This window comes from Manduca sexta, chromosome 12 (genome assembly GCF_014839805.1).
Source record: "Manduca sexta isolate Smith_Timp_Sample1 chromosome 12, JHU_Msex_v1.0, whole genome shotgun sequence".
NCBI classification, from domain to species: Eukaryota; Metazoa; Arthropoda; class Insecta; order Lepidoptera; family Sphingidae; genus Manduca; species Manduca sexta.
The window spans coordinates 808,397-826,699 of NC_051126.1; the positions used below are offsets into that span (position 1 = coordinate 808,397).

The following is an 18,303-nucleotide window of genomic DNA, read 5'->3' on the forward strand; positions in this document are numbered from 1 at the left end:
CATTGCCTTACTTAATGAAACCACATATTTATCTACTTGGAAATAACACTTTATAGTCGGGGTGGGTCAGCTTCAATAAGATTCCATTTATTACAGCGTAAACTTTAATGCACTTAACTACAAACTTTTACATACGTACATTCGCGCGCCATGGACTACGTGACTCTCCTGGTGAGCGCGCAGGCACACCCCATTGGACGGGAAGATGTCACGTGCGGCGCCTGGATACACCTTGTTTCGGATACTCGCCGTTACGAGGTGTATCGTGCAGGCAACGTACTGCCACCTATACAGACGGGGAGTCTGCTACTAGTCACCGCTATAACTTTACAATAAGTCACTTGAGCCGTGGATGTAAAACGAAAAAGTGTAAGTTTCGAACAAAATCAATATTAATAAAAAGTAATTTTAATTTCACACGTCCTAATGCCACTTCTACTACTTAGGAGAATTCATCTCAGCGATAAAATCATACTTTTAGTCCGAAATATACTCACGCACACGCAACATTCCCATTAAACTGCAAAATGTAAAAAAAATATACTAAAACTAGGATTTTGGTGAAAATATTCTTTATTAATGGATAATTTTTGGCACAATGTCAGCAAAGGTGAAGACGAGTGATGCTTTCGTATGGTAAGAAATAAGAATACCTACACTATTTAATCAACATAGTTAAATGTTAACATTTAATGCTTCATCCATTTCCACTGTTTACCCAATGATAAGGATAGTTTGTAATTGGCTGTTACACACACGCGCGTGACGAATACAGCCCCCAGACTATCGTCAAACCTTGGATCAGCCCATTTTACCACGAGTCATTTAATTGTTTTCACTTTAAACGTGAAAACTATAGCGTTGCACAATCCGGATAGTTAAGTACCTAAACCGTCTCGTAGAATGTAAATCAGTCGGGTAATAAACCAGCTTATTATTTATTTATTTTTTATTTCTTTGAATGACAAGACGAGCTTGCCGTTCGCCTGATTGTAAGGGATACGACCGTCCATAAACAATAGAAACACCATCCAATACCTTGAATTACAAAGTATTGTTTGGTAAATGTATCGCGCTCGCCATCCTGAGTCATGAGATGTTAAGTTTCATTATGTTCAGTAGTTACATTGGCTACAATGTCCTTCAAACCGGAATACAACAGTGACTATCCACTGCTACTTGGCGGCAGAAATAAATATTGCGGTGGTACCTACTCAGGCGGACTCTCACATATGAGCGATCTACCATAAAACTGTTTTTAATCAACTTCAAAAAATGAAGGAGATTCTGATTTCGGCTTGTATTTTGTGTTAATTCTCATTATAAGAAGGTTGATAGTCTAGTTCAAAAAACGCAGTGTTGGGGACGGATAGTATTGCTAAAACGAAGGTCCAAAGCAACACACCTCTGACTTTTCAAAGTCACGTTTGTATTTTATCATTAATCCTTCACTTTATCGCCAAAAAAAAATAACACGCCGAAATCTACGTACCAAAACATTTTACATACGAATTGCGAAGATATTATCTGGCGGTATATCATATCGGATATCATGTTGACTAACTTATGCTGAATCTATTATCCTTTAAGTTAAACTATTATTTTCAGAAAAAAAAACATACTGTCATTTGGCATGTCTACCATAGGCTTTGGAACTTTTGTTTTTTTTATACCTTAGAACGATGAGACGATCAAAAGGAACGTCTGAGGTCAGGCTATATGAAATTTGTATAAAAATGACACGCGGCCGGGCTGCGGCCGCGTTAGACTTGGTTGCAAAGTGAAAACCCTCTTATGTCTTTTACTAAGCATCGCGGGTGCAGCATTGCTGCTGTGTTACATTTTCTAGGAATAGATATGGATTTTGATCAGATGAGAGATGATCACAACCATCATGGGTGGAAAATTATAATAGATATGAGGATAAAGGATATTAGGAGAACAGGAGAAATGAGGATATTGAAGGAAAATAGAAACTGAATAAACTTTATTTCATCCTTCATAACTAGCTTATCCAGTTGTATACGTCCCTATCGTTGAGGTTAAAACGCCTCCTTAGTTCATTATTTTGTCTCCCGCTTTGCTATGGAGGGAAATGGACAATAAACATTTCCAACTCCACCCTATCTTTCTATTTGATTAATTTCGTTGCGGGATAATGATAAACTAGTTTTCTCTGAGACTCGCCGAGCTTCACTGCTCGGTGTCAAAAATGCGTGCCACTGCTGATCTTGGCTTACAAGAGTTGTAGTGGTGGGTGTGAGGGCGGGAAATTCTCTATGGCACATCCCGGAAAGCGACACACATAGCTCCTCGTAAATGTGTCGTTACGCCAAACCACCACAATGGCGGGTTTTAATACCTTGTATACGGTAGTTGCTATTCGAGTGGATATAAAATATATCCTACCACCAGCAAAACGACATCAAGACCGACATTAACGAATTTTGGAAAAAAATCTAATTAACAACAAAATGGGCAATTTATGTAGAATTATTTTTGATGTCAATCGATTCGTTGCTTATAAATCTAAGACCCCAAGGCACTTTTAAATATAATAATTTTTTTTATATAAAAAATGAAACAAATAGTATATAAAAAAAAACAAAGTATATTAACAACCTAATTAGTACTCACTGGTGTATAACGTTAAGTATAGCCTCCATAGTAATATTCACTCTGTCAGGAGACACTATTGGTGGTTGCCCGTCTTGGACAGTATAAGCCGTGCCAGTAGTGGCAGTCCAGTACAGCAGAACTGCAGCTTTCCCTACGTTATCAGGTGACTGATATTTTAAGGTTTTCGAGAATTTCTCAAAGACTTCTCTTTGTTCTTCCACAGTTGTGACTTCCTGTCGTGTCATATCTGTGCGTGTAGCACCAGGACATATTGCAAACATTCTTACTCCAGTAAACAAATAATTGTATTCATGCCCCATGCCCAAGGTGAGGCCAAGGACAGCAAACTTCGATGCTTTATAAAAGTACAAGAACGGATCACTCATGTAAGCAGAGATAGATGCTATATTGATGATGGTTCCTCCTCTGCCTCCCCTGTCCTTTCTCATGCAATTGTAGAACCTGTCTGCCCATAGTACGGTACCCATCGCATTAGTCTCAATTGTCTTCTTTGGGTCATATTCGTCCAGTATACCAGCGTTATTCACAAGGATATTGACGTACCTGAACTTTTGGAAGATTTGTTTAGACACTCTATCCAGATCTTTAGTGATGTCGCCATAAATGAACACAGTTCTGTTGGCGCCGTGTTTACAGTTAAGGTCCTTCTCTGCTTTCAAACCTCTTAATCGATTTTTGTCGACAATAACCACGGTTTTGGTCCCATACTCTAGGAAATTGTCTCCGATCGCGTAGCCAATGCCTTTAGCTCCGCCGGTCACGACTGCCACTTTACCATCGAGCTGTTCTTCTAAATAAACGTGACCAAATGTTGCTACAAGGCAGAAAAATATAGCGGCCACATTCATTGTTTCAACTTTATTTGTATTTTTATACGAACCTAACAAATTGAGGATAACGAATGATGCCATTTTAATAAAACCTGTCGTATATAAAGTACTGACTAATATGGTTGTCGATGGATCGTTTTAATTTTGTTGGTTTTTTTTTTATTGAATATCGTGTTTCAACGGCCTTTATGTACTTAATTAATATTTTATTATCTATTTATAATTTATGTATCGAGCACATCCGACTTTAATGACTGTCATTTATATTGTAGGACATGCCACATGTTTGTGATAATATGTTTTGTTACAAAAAAGGCATACCATATATAATAATTATAATAATAAATATATCTGTTACATTAGTTTAATAATCAATAGGATAAACAGTGTTTAGAATTACATAATCGTACTTCTTATTGACATTTTATTTAATTTTCTAGATCCTACGTTGATTATGTTTGGTACAGTACATCTAATCCACTGAGGCAGTTGAGTTTCAATTCGTTTTGATTTTTATATATTTTTAGCTTTGTACTCTAAAAACAAAAAACACGAACTTAATATTGAAAACAATGCAAAGAAGGCATAGAGACAACCATTTAACGGAATAAGAGAAAATACGACGATGAGAATTCGATCTAAATTTTTTATTGTTAATTTCATTATAAAACTTTATGTATTGTAACATATCTAGAGAGTGTCACTCGCAATCAACATTAATTTTATTACAGTGATGCTTCCATTTCGACCAATCAATATCATTGTAGTAAGACAACTGCTATTTACTCACTCTGATATAAAAAATAAAAGCAGTTTTAAAAAAGGAATACTGTTTTAACAATTAGGTAACCCTATTTAGGTGTACTTCCTATGCTAATGAGTTGATTTTCGTATCGAAAAATAAACTTATTTTTGTTTTTACGATTACGAAGAACAATGACAAACAAAACCCAAAGCATTCAAAATTAGTTTGGACAACTTGTCCCTTTCCCACGTTATTGTGTCCATTTTTATCAATTAATAAACTAGGTACCGACTCCAAATATATGTAACATGCATATGAACATAAAAACACGCATGGAATATAAAATTTTGTTGCTTGTGTATAAAGTTTAATAAATTTTTGGATTGTAGTGGTTTTGGAGTCGGTTTTTCTTTTATTCAATGGTTTTTGTTTTTTATTTTTTGTTAATTACACTAAGTTCCATCTTAACAATTATTCTATACCTACTAATGGTCAAAAAAGAATCTAACTTGCGGAACTATCAATAAAATTGATAAAAATGTGTTACAGCAGTTCATATTCGTTAAGATGATATTTTATTTTTTATAATAATATGTGCAAGTGTGGGTGCATGATGGTTCTTTTTTTTTCTTTGAATCCTTTCATTAGTTTAGAAAGGCTTATAGGGGGCAAAAAATGCTTATTAATTTGTTGCAGACAGACATGCATCGGTATAAACGAATAAAGGGTGGAAAAAAGAAAATCAGCATTATAAACCAGTACAATTAGTAAAAAGTATCAAAACTAAACAAAAAACCTATGATATTAGCAAAAAACAAGCGAAAATACCTTAACTGCATGTTGAAATGCATTTTTGGGACCAGTTATGGTTTTGAGGCCGTGACAGGTAGGTGACCACTCAGCATCATGCTGTACGATTTTAACCGGATTTTGATGGAGCTTTTTATTGAATGACTGATTTTTTTATAAAATAAAAAAAAAACGATTAAGATAGCCTATTGCATGTACTAAAGTAAGCCTTACTCGATGATATCAAAGCATATGACTGAAACAGTATTTTGGAAAACAAAACAATTATATTATATTAATTAAAATGAAATAAATCATTTCAAGTAACTAACAAGTATGCAGTAAATTATAAAGTATAAAGAACCGAGGGGCGCCGGAAATGACACCTACCTTGATATAAATGCGTGTTTATTTACGTTTAGGATACTTTGCCTGTATTTAAAAAGTCACAAAGCCTTGATCTCGAGATTTTTTTTTCTAGCAGTAACCCTAAACTCCTTATAGACTCCTCCTTCCAGACTGGTTCTAGGACGCGACGCACTTATCTGTGCCGCTATTGCGGATTGTGTGGGTCGTATACGATGGTAGCTACCCTATGGGTACACGTTTACCTCGAGCCTTTTTCACACACAGTGCATAAACCATTAGTTTTAGCCACCAGACCCTCGTCTAATGTCAACCCTTTCTAGTAAATCTAATCCGAGCCAGAAACACCACACAAAGTGTTAGTCGATTCATCAGTACACATCCCATATCACTTTCTAGACAAAGGATCCAAACACACATCACGCATATAAATGCGTGCTCTGCTCATGCTCTGCATACGCTTTCGGGGATAACCCCGAAAGCGTATGCAGAAACGCAACCAGGGTACCTACTTTTCGTCCAGTTCCGTCCCATGATGTGATAGGGATCGAGCCTATCGCCGTATCAGACACAAATTCTAGACTCCAGCTGATCCTGAGTAGAAAAACCCAAATATTACTTTGCCCGACCCGGGATGTGAACCCAGAACCTCAGAGCGCGGCCATTCCGTGCATGCAGTAAATCGACGCCATCGAGGCAGACAAAGGACAAGGTCAAGGGCAGACAAAGGATATATAATAAATAAAAAAGATTGATAAGGATAACAATATAATTGCTACAGCGAATACATAAAATCATTATTTTTAATGCGTCACCTAAATATGCGGCAGGTCATTTAAATATATGCTTTGTAACATTTTTATTCCAGGCTAAGTAAAAATTCACCAGAGACGTTGTAGACGAGTGGAGATAGAGACAGTTCTCCACCTTCAACAGTATATGCAGTACCAGTCTTAGCAAACTTGTACAACTTAGCGACGGCTTGGCCAACCTGATCGGCTGTTTGCCATATTATGACTTTTCTAAATTTAGTAAAAATATCCACTTGCTCGTCAACAACCATCTGTTGATCCGTCATTTGTGTATAGGTGAAACCAGGACACAATGCATACACCCTCACATTAGTACTCATGTAGTTCCATTCGTGGCCCAAGCCCACACTAAGTCCGTATATGGCATATTTAGTTGTTTTATAAAACCATAGGAATGGGTCTATAGAATACGCATCTATTGACGCTATATTCATGATAGTTCCACCCTTACCTCCGTGGTCTACTCTCATGGCATTATAGAACTTCTGTGACCACAAAGTTGTACCCACCGCGTTAGTGTAAATCGTCAACACCGGATCATATTCATTTATTATTCCTGCGTTGTTTACCAAGAAGTTGACGTACCCATATCTCTCAAATATTTCATCAAACACCCAATCCAAGTCAATGGTGATATCGCCATGGATAAACCAAACCTTCTCCTCGCCATATTTGGATTTGAATTCGGTTTCTGTTACTAATCCTTGTGTTAGATTTTTATCGACAATTATCACAACTCTTACTTCTTCTTTTAACAGATGGTCAGCGATGGCGCGACCGATGCCTCTAGCAGCGCCAGTAACAACAGCAACTTTATCTTTTAGATCCACGTCTGATTCAGTCTTAACACTACTTATGGCTATTACCAAGATAATAGATGCAGGTATATGCATGGTTGGAACTAATTCAAATTACTTTGAGCTACCCACTAGGTGTTCCAACTATAAGTAAGTTTGAGTTACTGATAACATCACAATTTTATCAGGTATATAAAACAGGTATTTGCTACAATATAGTTAAGCATATTTTATTAATGTTATAAATGGAAAATTTTGTGATGTCTGGATATTGTTATAACTAAACAGAAAAACCGCTGAACGGATTTAGATGGAATTTGGTATACAAAAAGACTATGAACTGGATTTACATAAACGCTACTAACTGAAAACAGTGGTACATAGTAATGATTTTTGCTGAGGAATAGTCGTTCACAAGGGGCGGAGCCGCTCCTTAGATATAGTAAATTACATAAATAAAGATAATTTTTGATGCCTGATACACCTACGGATTACGTATAAATTTTTTAGGATCATAAACCATTTTTACCACTCCTCAAAATTTTATTGTTAGCAAACATGAAAACAATATAGTATTCAATTTATGATATGTTTCAGCATCAAACCGGATATCGTAAACCGATGTAATTACTTTGCATTATGATATACAAAATCTAAAAGCTAAGCTTTCTGAGCGCAGTATGACACCAACTAGTGCTTGCATAAAATTCTTTTGTGCTGTACAGTTATTTTTAGGTTATATTATGTCAATGTTGCATTCAAAGATGTTTAATAAATAATAATATACTGCTATAGACTTTACTATGAAAAACTAATAGAGATAAAAAAATTCGTGTTTTAATTTAACTTGTTCAATCCCTAGGCCTATGTTTCCAAAGTCACATGCGATATATTATGGCAGGACTAATCGTAATGCAGCCCCCTGCTTCCTCAAAGCTCTGTTGACAAAATTAATTTAAAGTAAAATATAGGATATAAGGAGGCCAGTGGTTATATCGTCGTTGTCATGAACATGATTTTTTTGCTTACAATGACGCGATGTGCTTGCTGTTCGCCTGATGGTAAGCGACACGACCGCTCATACACAGTAACACCAGCCTACACCCTGAATCACATAGTTTTGTTTGGTATTCCACTGCACTCACCGTCCATGAGAGGTTAAGTTTTATTATGTCCAGTAATTACACTAGTTACACAACACAACAATGACTGTTACTTGGCGTCAGAAATAGACATTGTGGTGGTATTTACCGAGGCAGACTTTCAATGAGAGACCTACCACTAGTGAAGTTGTTACAGCTATTCGTAAACACTACTAGAAGACGTGGAGAAGAGAAGTTTTAAAAGGAAGGATGTGATATCAATATCGGTAATTTGCTACCATTGGTAATTATTTTTTTAATTAAAGGTTTTGGCATCCTGTAATGTTTTAGAAAGAAAAGTTGTGATGCGGGCGAAGCCCCGACTGGTTACTCGACTATAAAAAAATTATAAAAACATATTAGAAGCTTATCTTAAAACTTTAGATAATCTCCAGTGTATTACTTACCACAGTTCTGTCCAGCCCAGAAAGACATCAACATGAAGTTCGATAATTTTACGTTACATAAAAATAAAAAACTAATCTCAATAATCCATTTATATTTATTTACAAAATCCGATTTTTTTTAAACACTGTCATCTAAAGATTATGTAATTCGTCAGCAGTAATCATCAAACTGTAAGGAGACACAGATAATTCCCCTCCTTCAATAGTGTACCCCACCCCGGTCTTTCCAGTCTTGTACAAGGTCACGGAAGCCTGTCCTACCACATCGGCAGTCTGCCACGGTAAGACCTCTCTGAACTTTGTAAATACATCCAATTGTTCATCAATTACCATTTGTTGGTCAGTCATGTCTGTGTACGTGAACCCAGGGCTTATAGCATAGACCCTCACTCCGCTTTTTTGGTAGTTAAATTCATGGCCCAAGCCCAAGGTATGGCCAAGTAAGGCAAACTTGGAAGTTTTATAGTACCAAAAGAATGGGTTTCTGAAGTAACTGACTACTGAAGCTACGTTCATTATGGTTCCTCCTTTTCCACCTTTGTCCTTTCTCATGAATTCAAAGAATTTCTCTGACCACAACATCGGAGCCAGAGTATTAGTATAAATCGTTCCAACCGGATCACTCTCGTCGAGTATTCCTGCGTTGTTCACTAGGATGTCTACGTAGTCGAATTTTTTGAAGATTATGTGCCAAACTTTATCTAAGTCAGTAGTAACATCTCCATGAATAAAAAACACCTTGTCCTCACCGTATAAGAATTTAAGGTTTTCCTCAGCGTTTAAACCTTCTGGTAGTTTTTTGTCGACGACCACTACAGCCTTTGCCCCATTTTTCAGATAATTGTCAGCGATAGCATACCCGATTCCTTTTGCTCCTCCAGTGACTACTGCGACTTTTCCGTTCAGATCATTTTCTGGTTCAGCCTGACTTGTCACTGCTAGGCAGAGTATTACACCTAACACGTACATAGTATAAAATATACTCGCACTGATTGCTATAAGAGGTAAAGAATTATCTAGAAAAAGTGTTAATTCTTTTTATATGCAGAGATTTTTGATAATATTAATGTGATTGATAATATAGTTTAAATAAATAAGATGTTGCTAGCACTTTAAGTTGATAAATTTGTACTGCCAGATACTATTTTTCTTTTAAAATCCTTTCAAAATTAGAATATCAACTTTGATACGTAATTAAAGAATGAGATGGCGGAAGTATGATTGTGTATCTAAACATTCTACTCAGCAACGTAATTTATAGTGCTGAATCAAAAACTGATATATTTTGTTTGTCCCTCTTGCTCGAATTTATTTTTTTTCTTTACAAGACTACTTATTTTTTTCGAGAATGAAAAATAAGCAATATGTTTATTTTATAGGAAGTGGCCAACTTCGGACAAGACCGTATACAATGCTGGAGAAATTATTCACTATGTTGCTTTGACTCAATCATTTAGTGCAATACCTAGAAAGCGGGAATCAACGTTTTAAAAAAATTGTCGTACTCATTTTTTATTGTTTTGTTGTATGTACATAATTATTTTTTGTTTGTTACGAAATATACAAATACGTTCACGCATTTTATACCCGAATGGGGTATGCAGCGGCGCAACTAACCTTCCTTCTTTAACCTTTGGTCTTTCCAAGTCCTACGAAAATAAAGTTTTTTTTTAATAGGCTGTCTGAGTAGTAGCATGCTTAGTCTATCACTGTCAGGTAGCAGTATAGAATTCAAATTTTGAGGCCACTGCAGCCGGCGTGATTACGAGCAATTATGAATATTTTAGTCCTAATTCTGATATCTTTATGAGAAAATTGCCATACAAGTAACGGTTTGCAATAAAGATCAATGAGGCGTACTACTGTCTGTGTTCACAGGCAAGCGACTTGTCGCACACACTTTTTATCCCCGAAGGGTTAGGCAGAGGCGTAACCAGTGCACCCACTTTCCGCTGTCTGTATCTCGTCCTATGATGTGATAGGGGGCGAGCCTATTGCCATATCGGGCACAAATTCCCGACTCCGAGCTGATATGAGTACCCAATATCACTGCCCGACCCGGGGATCGATCCGATACCTCAGCACCGCAGTCGTATCATAATACAACGCTACCGAGCCAGACACTTAAATAAAAAAAAGATTGTGATCAAGGATATATTATCTTACTAGCTGTCCCGACAGACGTTGTCCCGTCTTAACTATGTATGCACGCGCGCATTCTGTCGATCGCTAGCAGTTATTTGAAACCACTAACAGTTATGTAAAATTAATATTGTCGTTTAGTTTTCTTAAATTTTCTAATAATCCGCGCAATGTTTTGTTTTTTTTCTTTCATAAGAACCTTCTCCAATAATAAACACAACAAAAATAAAAATAGTGAAATCGATCCAGCCGTTCACGCGTGATGGCGTGACAAAGAGAAAGAGGGATTAATTTTTATATATATAATATATATAGATTATGTACTACGTATGTGATTTACTTATCGATATTCACGGAAAAAAAGGTCTTCACAGCTTAGTACTTTATATATCCGAATTTGTATCACTGGTTATATTTTTATCAGTTCAATATGCAGCTCCAGGTTGATTTACTTGCAACACTCACATAAGATACCAATACGATTACAATCATTTAGCTAATTAGGTACGATAGAGTATCTGTTAAAAGTATATTTTGTCACTAATGTAATGCATGATAAATCTACGTTTACTGCTTTTAAAATTATATAAAATTATAGCTGAATAGAGATCATGGACTCAGGAAGTATTTTTAAACTTAAATTTGAAGCATTGTTCGAAACATTACGTTTTAAGTGCCGTTGACGTTCTCTTTTTGTACAAAATTGCGATATTATCAATATGGTTTTCGTAAAATTACGAATTTTGTTTTATAATATTTGTTACATAAACTCCGTGCCACGGTTTCCTAGTTCAATACTGGTCTGAGAAAATATCTGTGTTATTCGCAAATATTTATTTTGAGTCTTAATGCTGTGAGAATAAAAGTTCCTATCAGTTAATACTCCAATAAAATGATCAGCTCTCGTTTACAAAATCCAAACATTGACCAAATCACGTTTGTAAATCTTGAGATATGCTATTTAAAGGCAAGGTTACCATTGCACGGTCTGCGAACGCGAACTTATATTTGTTTAGCTTGTGCTAATCGAATATACACATATGTGACATCATATTATGTATGTGACAAAATGTTTCCGTAATAAAAGTTCCGCTAAATGTTTTTCCGCGATAAAAAGTATATGCTTCGTAAGGTTTGAAATTATGTCCTTGCCAAATTTCATCGAAATCGATTTAGTGGTTCAGCTTTGAAAGCTTAACAATTAGTCCCCCCGTGATAATGAAGGCTGCAGTCTTCGAAACGTCGGGAGAAAAGTAAAATATTAAAACCGCCATAAAATTCGTAAAATAGTTTAATTTAAAAGCTTAACAATCAGATAGTTACTTTCGCATTTGTAATTACACCATCGCTACCTATACAAAAATCCCGTTCTACTCATGGACACGGGACATGGTCTATCCGTGTGATAAATTGATTAACTGAGTCCCTAATATTCTGATAGATCAATTATTTTTTTTGGAAAATTCCTTTTAATGTTTCGTTAAGTAATATCGTAAAATTGTTTTACGCATGTTGTGGTTGCCTTTAGTTTGAGTTACAATTAGTTTTATTATTATATTAATATTATTTAATTAAATAAATTTCATCCAAATCCTTTGAACTGTTACTGTGTTTACTCCTAATAAACATTCAAACATTTTCACATATTTTGGTAATAAAGTATGGTTATCAAATTATATAATTTTCACAGCATCCTCAGTAATACCTTAGTCTACGCAGTACAAATAATCCCAAGCCTCGCTAATTTCATTACCGAGGTAATTTGCAAGACAAAGATCAACTAGACCTACGTTATTGTATTAAGAAGACCTCAGCGCTCTGCTTAGAAATTGACTTTGTCCATGACTACCTCGGTATGGAAATCTCAGCTATATATAGTATTAGGATAATATTTGGCTGTTTATTTTCAAGTATTGCCCTATTCAAACATATTTTTAGGCGCACAGAAAAGTGAACTCTCTGTACCTGATGGTTAGTGAAGAAACATAAGTATTTACGTGTTAAAATATCGTTATCATAATGGTTACATTTAAGTACATTTTTGTATGGCAATTTTAGCAGCGTCCCTTAAGTGTATTTGGAATTTAAATGCGGCAGCGTTTACATAGCGCGCGTGTAAACTGTGTCAAAATGTATGGTAAACAGTACGTGTCTTTTTTACGTCTAACGAATACTAAATAAAATAAAATACTAAAAGTCTGCTTACGTACGTATACTGAACGGCTATAGTTAAATATTTTCCTTTATATGTGTTATTGCGATGATATTACAAAAACAATGCACATCATATGAAGTTAATAAATTATTTATTTTGCCACCGAGCAGTGTGCAGTTTTTTATTTTGAATTGAAGGTCAGCCAGTATTACTAATGATTTTGAGACCTAAAATACAAGTCAATTATCCAGTCACGAATTACTATATAATTCAAGTTCGTAACACCAAATCAGGAAAATGTTTTGTTCGGTTTTCAATAAAAAATTACGCGTACCCGAGCATGGGCAACAAAATTCTAAGTAGAATGAGATTATGCTATTTTATTTTGCTAATGCCCTAACTTTTATAGTTGGTAGTTATGAAAAGGAAAGCGAGGGGGAATTGACTGCAAATATTTTATTAGTAAGAAAAGTCAAAACATAATTAAGCCCTGTAATTGGCACTGCCTATGAAAAAGTTAAACTAGGCAGAGCCTTAAATCTGAAGAAAAAACTTACTACTCAACAATAGCAGAAATAAAACGCACGTTTGAGTTTTACATTTATATTACGATAGGATAACATAATTGAATGAAATTTGAAGTTATTTACTATCCACTTAGTATTTAGAGTACTAATCTACTGTTACCAATAACATTAAATAAGGTTCTAGGAATGTATTATATGCCTGCCTCGAATTTCTAATTCATAAATATTATTGTTTCTGTTTTTAACATTCTCGTCGGGATGTCGCCGTGTTTTTGGATTTAACTGGCGTTATTCATTAAAAACCTGCACAACAGGACGTGAACCTTCTATTAACCACGCAGTACCACTATCAGCAGTCTCAAAAATGGTCACACCAGCTTTACCAACAACATCTACCTTCTGCCAAGCCTGGTCTTTCAAAAATTTCCCAAATTCATCGTTTAGTTTATCATCCCACGTTGCAGGTGCAGCTGTAAGTTTAGTCTCTGTAAATCCTGGACATATAGCAATGACTCTCACTCCAGATCTGTTGTAATTATAAAGATGTCCTAATGATTTAGTGAAGCCCATCACAGCGAATTTAGAAGCTTGGTATACCGGTAGGAACTGGTCGATTCTGTAACCATAAATGGAAGCTAGATTAATGATAGTGCCGCCTTTACCGTTTTTATCCTTTCTCATGTGTTCCCAGAACTTCAAAGACCATTCTATTAGTGCTGTGACGTTGATTCCAATAGTTTGTTTGAGTTTTCCATCGTTGAGGATTCCAGCATTGTTCACAAGGACGTCGACGTATTGAAAAGTGTTGAATATCTTCTTGGAAACAGCTTCTAAGTCAGTGGTAACGTCGCATTTCATGAAGCTGACTTTGTTTCCGTGTTTCGACGTTAAGGCACTAACTGCTTCGTTGCCTTTCTTCTCGTTCACGTCAAGTAGGATGATATGCTTAGCTTCCTTCTGTAGGTAGTTGTCGGCTAAGTGAAAGCCAATACCTTCAGCGCCTCCGGTTATAACCACGACTTTGTTTTTTAGATTTCCTGCCATGTCCGTATCTAGCTCACAACTAACTCGTATACGATGTGACTAAGGTTAATAAATGTTATCATAGTACTGCATGATGCAATATAACAACAGGTTATCGCACTGTGTGCACAATAAAACCATTAATTGAGAATTATGCCATATAATGTATTTTATTAACATCGTAATTATTTTAGTAATCTGTTTGCATAAAATATCCTTAAATAGATTTTAATGACGAAAATATCATTTGTTTTCGTTTTTTTATGAAAATATGTAGATTGGTGCTTTTGACACGGACAGCAACAAAAGACACGGATACGAAATAAAGTTTTTTAACATTTAGCAACTTATTCAATTCGCTCTAAGGTCATTGATTTTAGCGTTTATTATTTTTAAAGAAGAATGTCATGAGTTCTTGTGTTTACGCCAATGCTAGACATTAAAATTAAACTATTTTTTAGATATTTCACTGTGCGGATGAACAAACACCTCAGTCCCCCCGTGACCATGAAGGCTGCAAAGTCGTCGAAACGTCGGGAGAAAACTAAAATAATTAAAACCGTAATAAAATCCGAAAAATAGTTTAATTTTGAAGAAGAAATCTATTATTTTTTAATCTAAACATTTTTTTTTTCCATTGTTTGACGAGACGAATTTGCCTTTTGCCTGATGGTAAGCGATACGACCGCCCATAAATAATAGAAACACCATCCAACACCTTGAATTACATAGTATTGTTTAGTATTCCACTGCGCTCGCCATACTGAGACATGAGATGTTAAGTCTTAATTATTATGTTCAGTGGTTACATTTACTACAATGTTCTTCAGACTGAAACACAACAGTGACTACAAACTGCTACTTGGCGGCAGAAATAGACATTCTGGTAGTACTTACCCAGGCGGACTCTCGCATATAAGGGACCTACCACCACTGAACGTCCATAAACATCCCACAATTATATTAATAATTCTCAAGTTAAAGAATAAATCTTACTTTAAGGAAAATCTATCCGGTAGAAAAAGGAACACTAATAGCAGATATACACAATACTAGTGTGTGGATTCTTTTTTTCGCTACCTGGTCTTATCCCCCTGGAATATGGGTCGGCATAATTTGACACGCATGTCGCAAAATCAGTTTGGCTTGGTTTCTTGGACTTGTTGGCGATCTGACTGAGGTTCCAGTTCTGAGCAAATCGTGTTTGGTTAATTTTTGATTTGCTACAGACAGTACAGGCACTGTATTGTTTTTTTGGTCAAGTGTATAAACAGATTTGGAAAATAAAAAACCTGTTTTGAGCGGCCATTTTTTGCTTCTTTGTTTTAAAGTGAACTGTTATCATTACAATAAATTACACTCAATAATTACAATAAAAACAATTTACCTTAAGTTATTCTGTTTCATATTTTATCATGTTATATCTTGGTTTTAAACCATAAATGTAATATAAAAAAACCTAAGTTTCGAACAAAATAATTATTATTGAAAAGTATTTTGATTTTACGTGCCCTACTACAACTCCACGAAGAGAAATTTTCGGATGAGCAACATCATATTATTGGTCAGAAATACACTCACACACCATATTCGCACAAAACTACAAAATGCTCAAACGATGAGAAAACTAAAACCGGGTTTATTGGCGAAAATATTTATTATTCATAGATGATTTTTGACAAATATTAGCAGGGGTAAAGACGAATATGTGACTTCATCCACTATCGCTATGTAAAAATAACCTTGTATACATTTACATAACTTATCATCAGTCAAATTCAAATTCGAATAATTTATTTGCTGAATACAGTACATGTATATTTATAGGTGTTATGAAATGAAAAGTCTCGCCATATTCTAGCCTAACTGGGTGTGGAAATTATTATTTTTTTCTAGCCGAAAACAATTATTTAATATAAGGACAGAAGTATTACATAACATGAGTTATTATATAATCACATTATATTTATTATATTAAATTATTATGATTTGAAGAAATCATCAATTGAGTAATAGCATTTATTAATAAGGAAATTCTTAAGTTTAGTTAGTTCATCAATTGTAATCATTATATCGTGCTAGGTTAAAAAGCTAAGCTCGAACAACAATGCCTTTTTTTGCTGTTTTTTCCCTCGGTTACTGCCTCGGTCGCGTAGTTGTACTGCATGGGCGATACGGCAGCGCTCTAAGGTCCTGGGTTCAAATCCCAGGTCAAGCAAAGTGAAATTTGGGTTTTCCTGTTCAATATAAGCTCGGAGTCTGGAATTTGAGCCCGATATAGCGATAGGCTCGCCCCCTATCTCATCATGGGAAACACACTTGGCGAAAAGTGGGTGCACTACTTGCGCCGCTGCATACCCCTTCGGGGATAAGTGCATGATGTGTGTGTGTGTGTGTGTATGTTGTATTTCCCGTTGTTTTTACACAAACGTTTATTTTAATTAATCACGTAACACAACTAGATTTGTTAAATTAATTATTCTTTATAAGACACGGATTTGCTTGGCGTGATTATAATCTGTAGAGAGGGCTGAAGTAAGTCCTCTTGCCGACTTAATATCTTATGTACGTTTAGATAGACAGTAGTTTGTAAATATACTAGTTAACTGTTAATAATAATCTTTGCAGTGTTTTATGTTATCCAAATGCAGATTGATAACTATATTTATTCATGAATAAATAACCTGTATACGAATTAAAAGAGTAGTTAAGGTGCCGCAACAAAAGTGAAGATGTTCCAAGTTCCGATAGTCGCACGGTTGGCGATGCTGCGTTGGTGTCACGCATTTTATTATAACTAAACACAGCGTCACACCTACCTTACGGCGCGATACCATATAAAAATCTATACAATATAGACTTCGTGCCGTTTCGTGGTAAAGCAACACACGGCCGCTCTACTTTGCAGCGTCATATTAAGAAGGCGTGGCATCTAGTCGTGTATAAAACGGTTGATAGGGACTAACGTTGCGAAGCTCTAACTCCGCATTGCACCTGCTCCGACTCCGCACGCATTCTACTGTCAAACGACGTTGATACGGGATTATAGGTTTGCCTGTTATTTGTATATTATAGTTTACGTCTTGAGATCTCTTCAAGCCTGAATTATTGGATTATAAATCGCCCAGAAATAGGCGATTTTAATAAATATTTAGAGTTTTGAACTTAAGTTCCTCTACTAGTGCTATGTGCCTAGTAATAACTAGTAGCAATGTAACTTATTGATAAAAAGCGGCGATAGTTTAGTTGGGTGTGGAACGAACTGCCGAGACGAATGTCCACATGTTCAAATCCCAAGCCCTCTGATTTTTCTAAAATTATGTGTAAATTCTTTATACACTATCGCTTGCTTGGTGAAGGAAAACACCGTGAGGAAAATATCTAAATGTGATTATTTATATCTTTATAATTGAGACGTTAAGAAACTGTACCTTGAAAATATGCAATTGTTTATTAACAATGGACACATTTATTTCACATTAATCTGCCTCGATGGCTTTGTATTATGGTACAAATATAGTGCTAAGGTCTTGAGTTAGATCCTCGGGAGCAGGAATATTGGATTTTTCTATTCGGTATCAGCCTAAAGTTTGGAATTTGTGCCCGATATGACAGCTCACCTCCTATTATTATCAGTTTGGAGTTTGGAAATTGTGCCCGATATGATAGCTCACCTTCTGTTACATCATGGGGCGGAATACATTCGGCGGAAATGTAAAAGCGTTAATAGCGCCTTTGCTTTGCTACTAGGGATAAGGCGTGATGTGTGTATAATTTTAAATGATATACTAGATTCGATACTACTACATTGAGATACAACAATATTAGCCAATCACAACAGCCCTATGGCTACGTACTGCGAAGGCTACCATGCCGTCATCACTGAGAAACAGACTTGTTATCACAGCCTTATTCCGTCCTTAGATAA

The 18,303-nt window shown here is 35.7% G+C and overlaps 4 protein-coding genes across 4 annotated transcripts; all 4 read right to left on the reverse strand.

Moving 5' to 3' along the window:
• Positions 1–2,633: 2,633 nt before the first annotated feature.
• Positions 2,634–3,544, reverse strand: LOC115451205 (15-hydroxyprostaglandin dehydrogenase [NAD(+)]-like). The gene has a single exon (XM_030179444.1). It carries the CDS (start codon positions 3,486–3,488, stop codon positions 2,634–2,636), a length of 855 nt encoding a protein of 284 aa, XP_030035304.1. The 5' UTR covers positions 3,489–3,544.
• A 2,581-nt stretch (positions 3,545–6,125) lies between these two features.
• On the reverse strand, positions 6,126–7,107 carry LOC115451213 (15-hydroxyprostaglandin dehydrogenase [NAD(+)]). Its single transcript, XM_030179450.2, has one exon. The coding sequence runs from the start codon at positions 7,073–7,075 to the stop codon at positions 6,230–6,232; it is 846 nt and encodes a 281-aa protein (XP_030035310.1). The 5' UTR covers positions 7,076–7,107; the 3' UTR covers positions 6,126–6,229.
• A 1,493-nt stretch (positions 7,108–8,600) lies between these two features.
• Positions 8,601–10,500, reverse strand: LOC115451226 (15-hydroxyprostaglandin dehydrogenase [NAD(+)]). Its single transcript, XM_030179465.2, has one exon. The coding sequence runs from the start codon at positions 9,495–9,497 to the stop codon at positions 8,661–8,663; it is 837 nt and encodes a 278-aa protein (XP_030035325.1). The 5' UTR covers positions 9,498–10,500; the 3' UTR covers positions 8,601–8,660.
• Positions 10,501–11,948: 1,448 nt separating this feature from the next.
• On the reverse strand, positions 11,949–14,434 carry LOC115451214 (alcohol dehydrogenase 1). Its single transcript, XM_030179451.2, has one exon. It carries the CDS (start codon positions 14,394–14,396, stop codon positions 13,641–13,643), a length of 756 nt encoding a protein of 251 aa, XP_030035311.1. The 5' UTR covers positions 14,397–14,434; the 3' UTR covers positions 11,949–13,640.
• Positions 14,435–18,303: the final 3,869 nt, after the last annotated feature.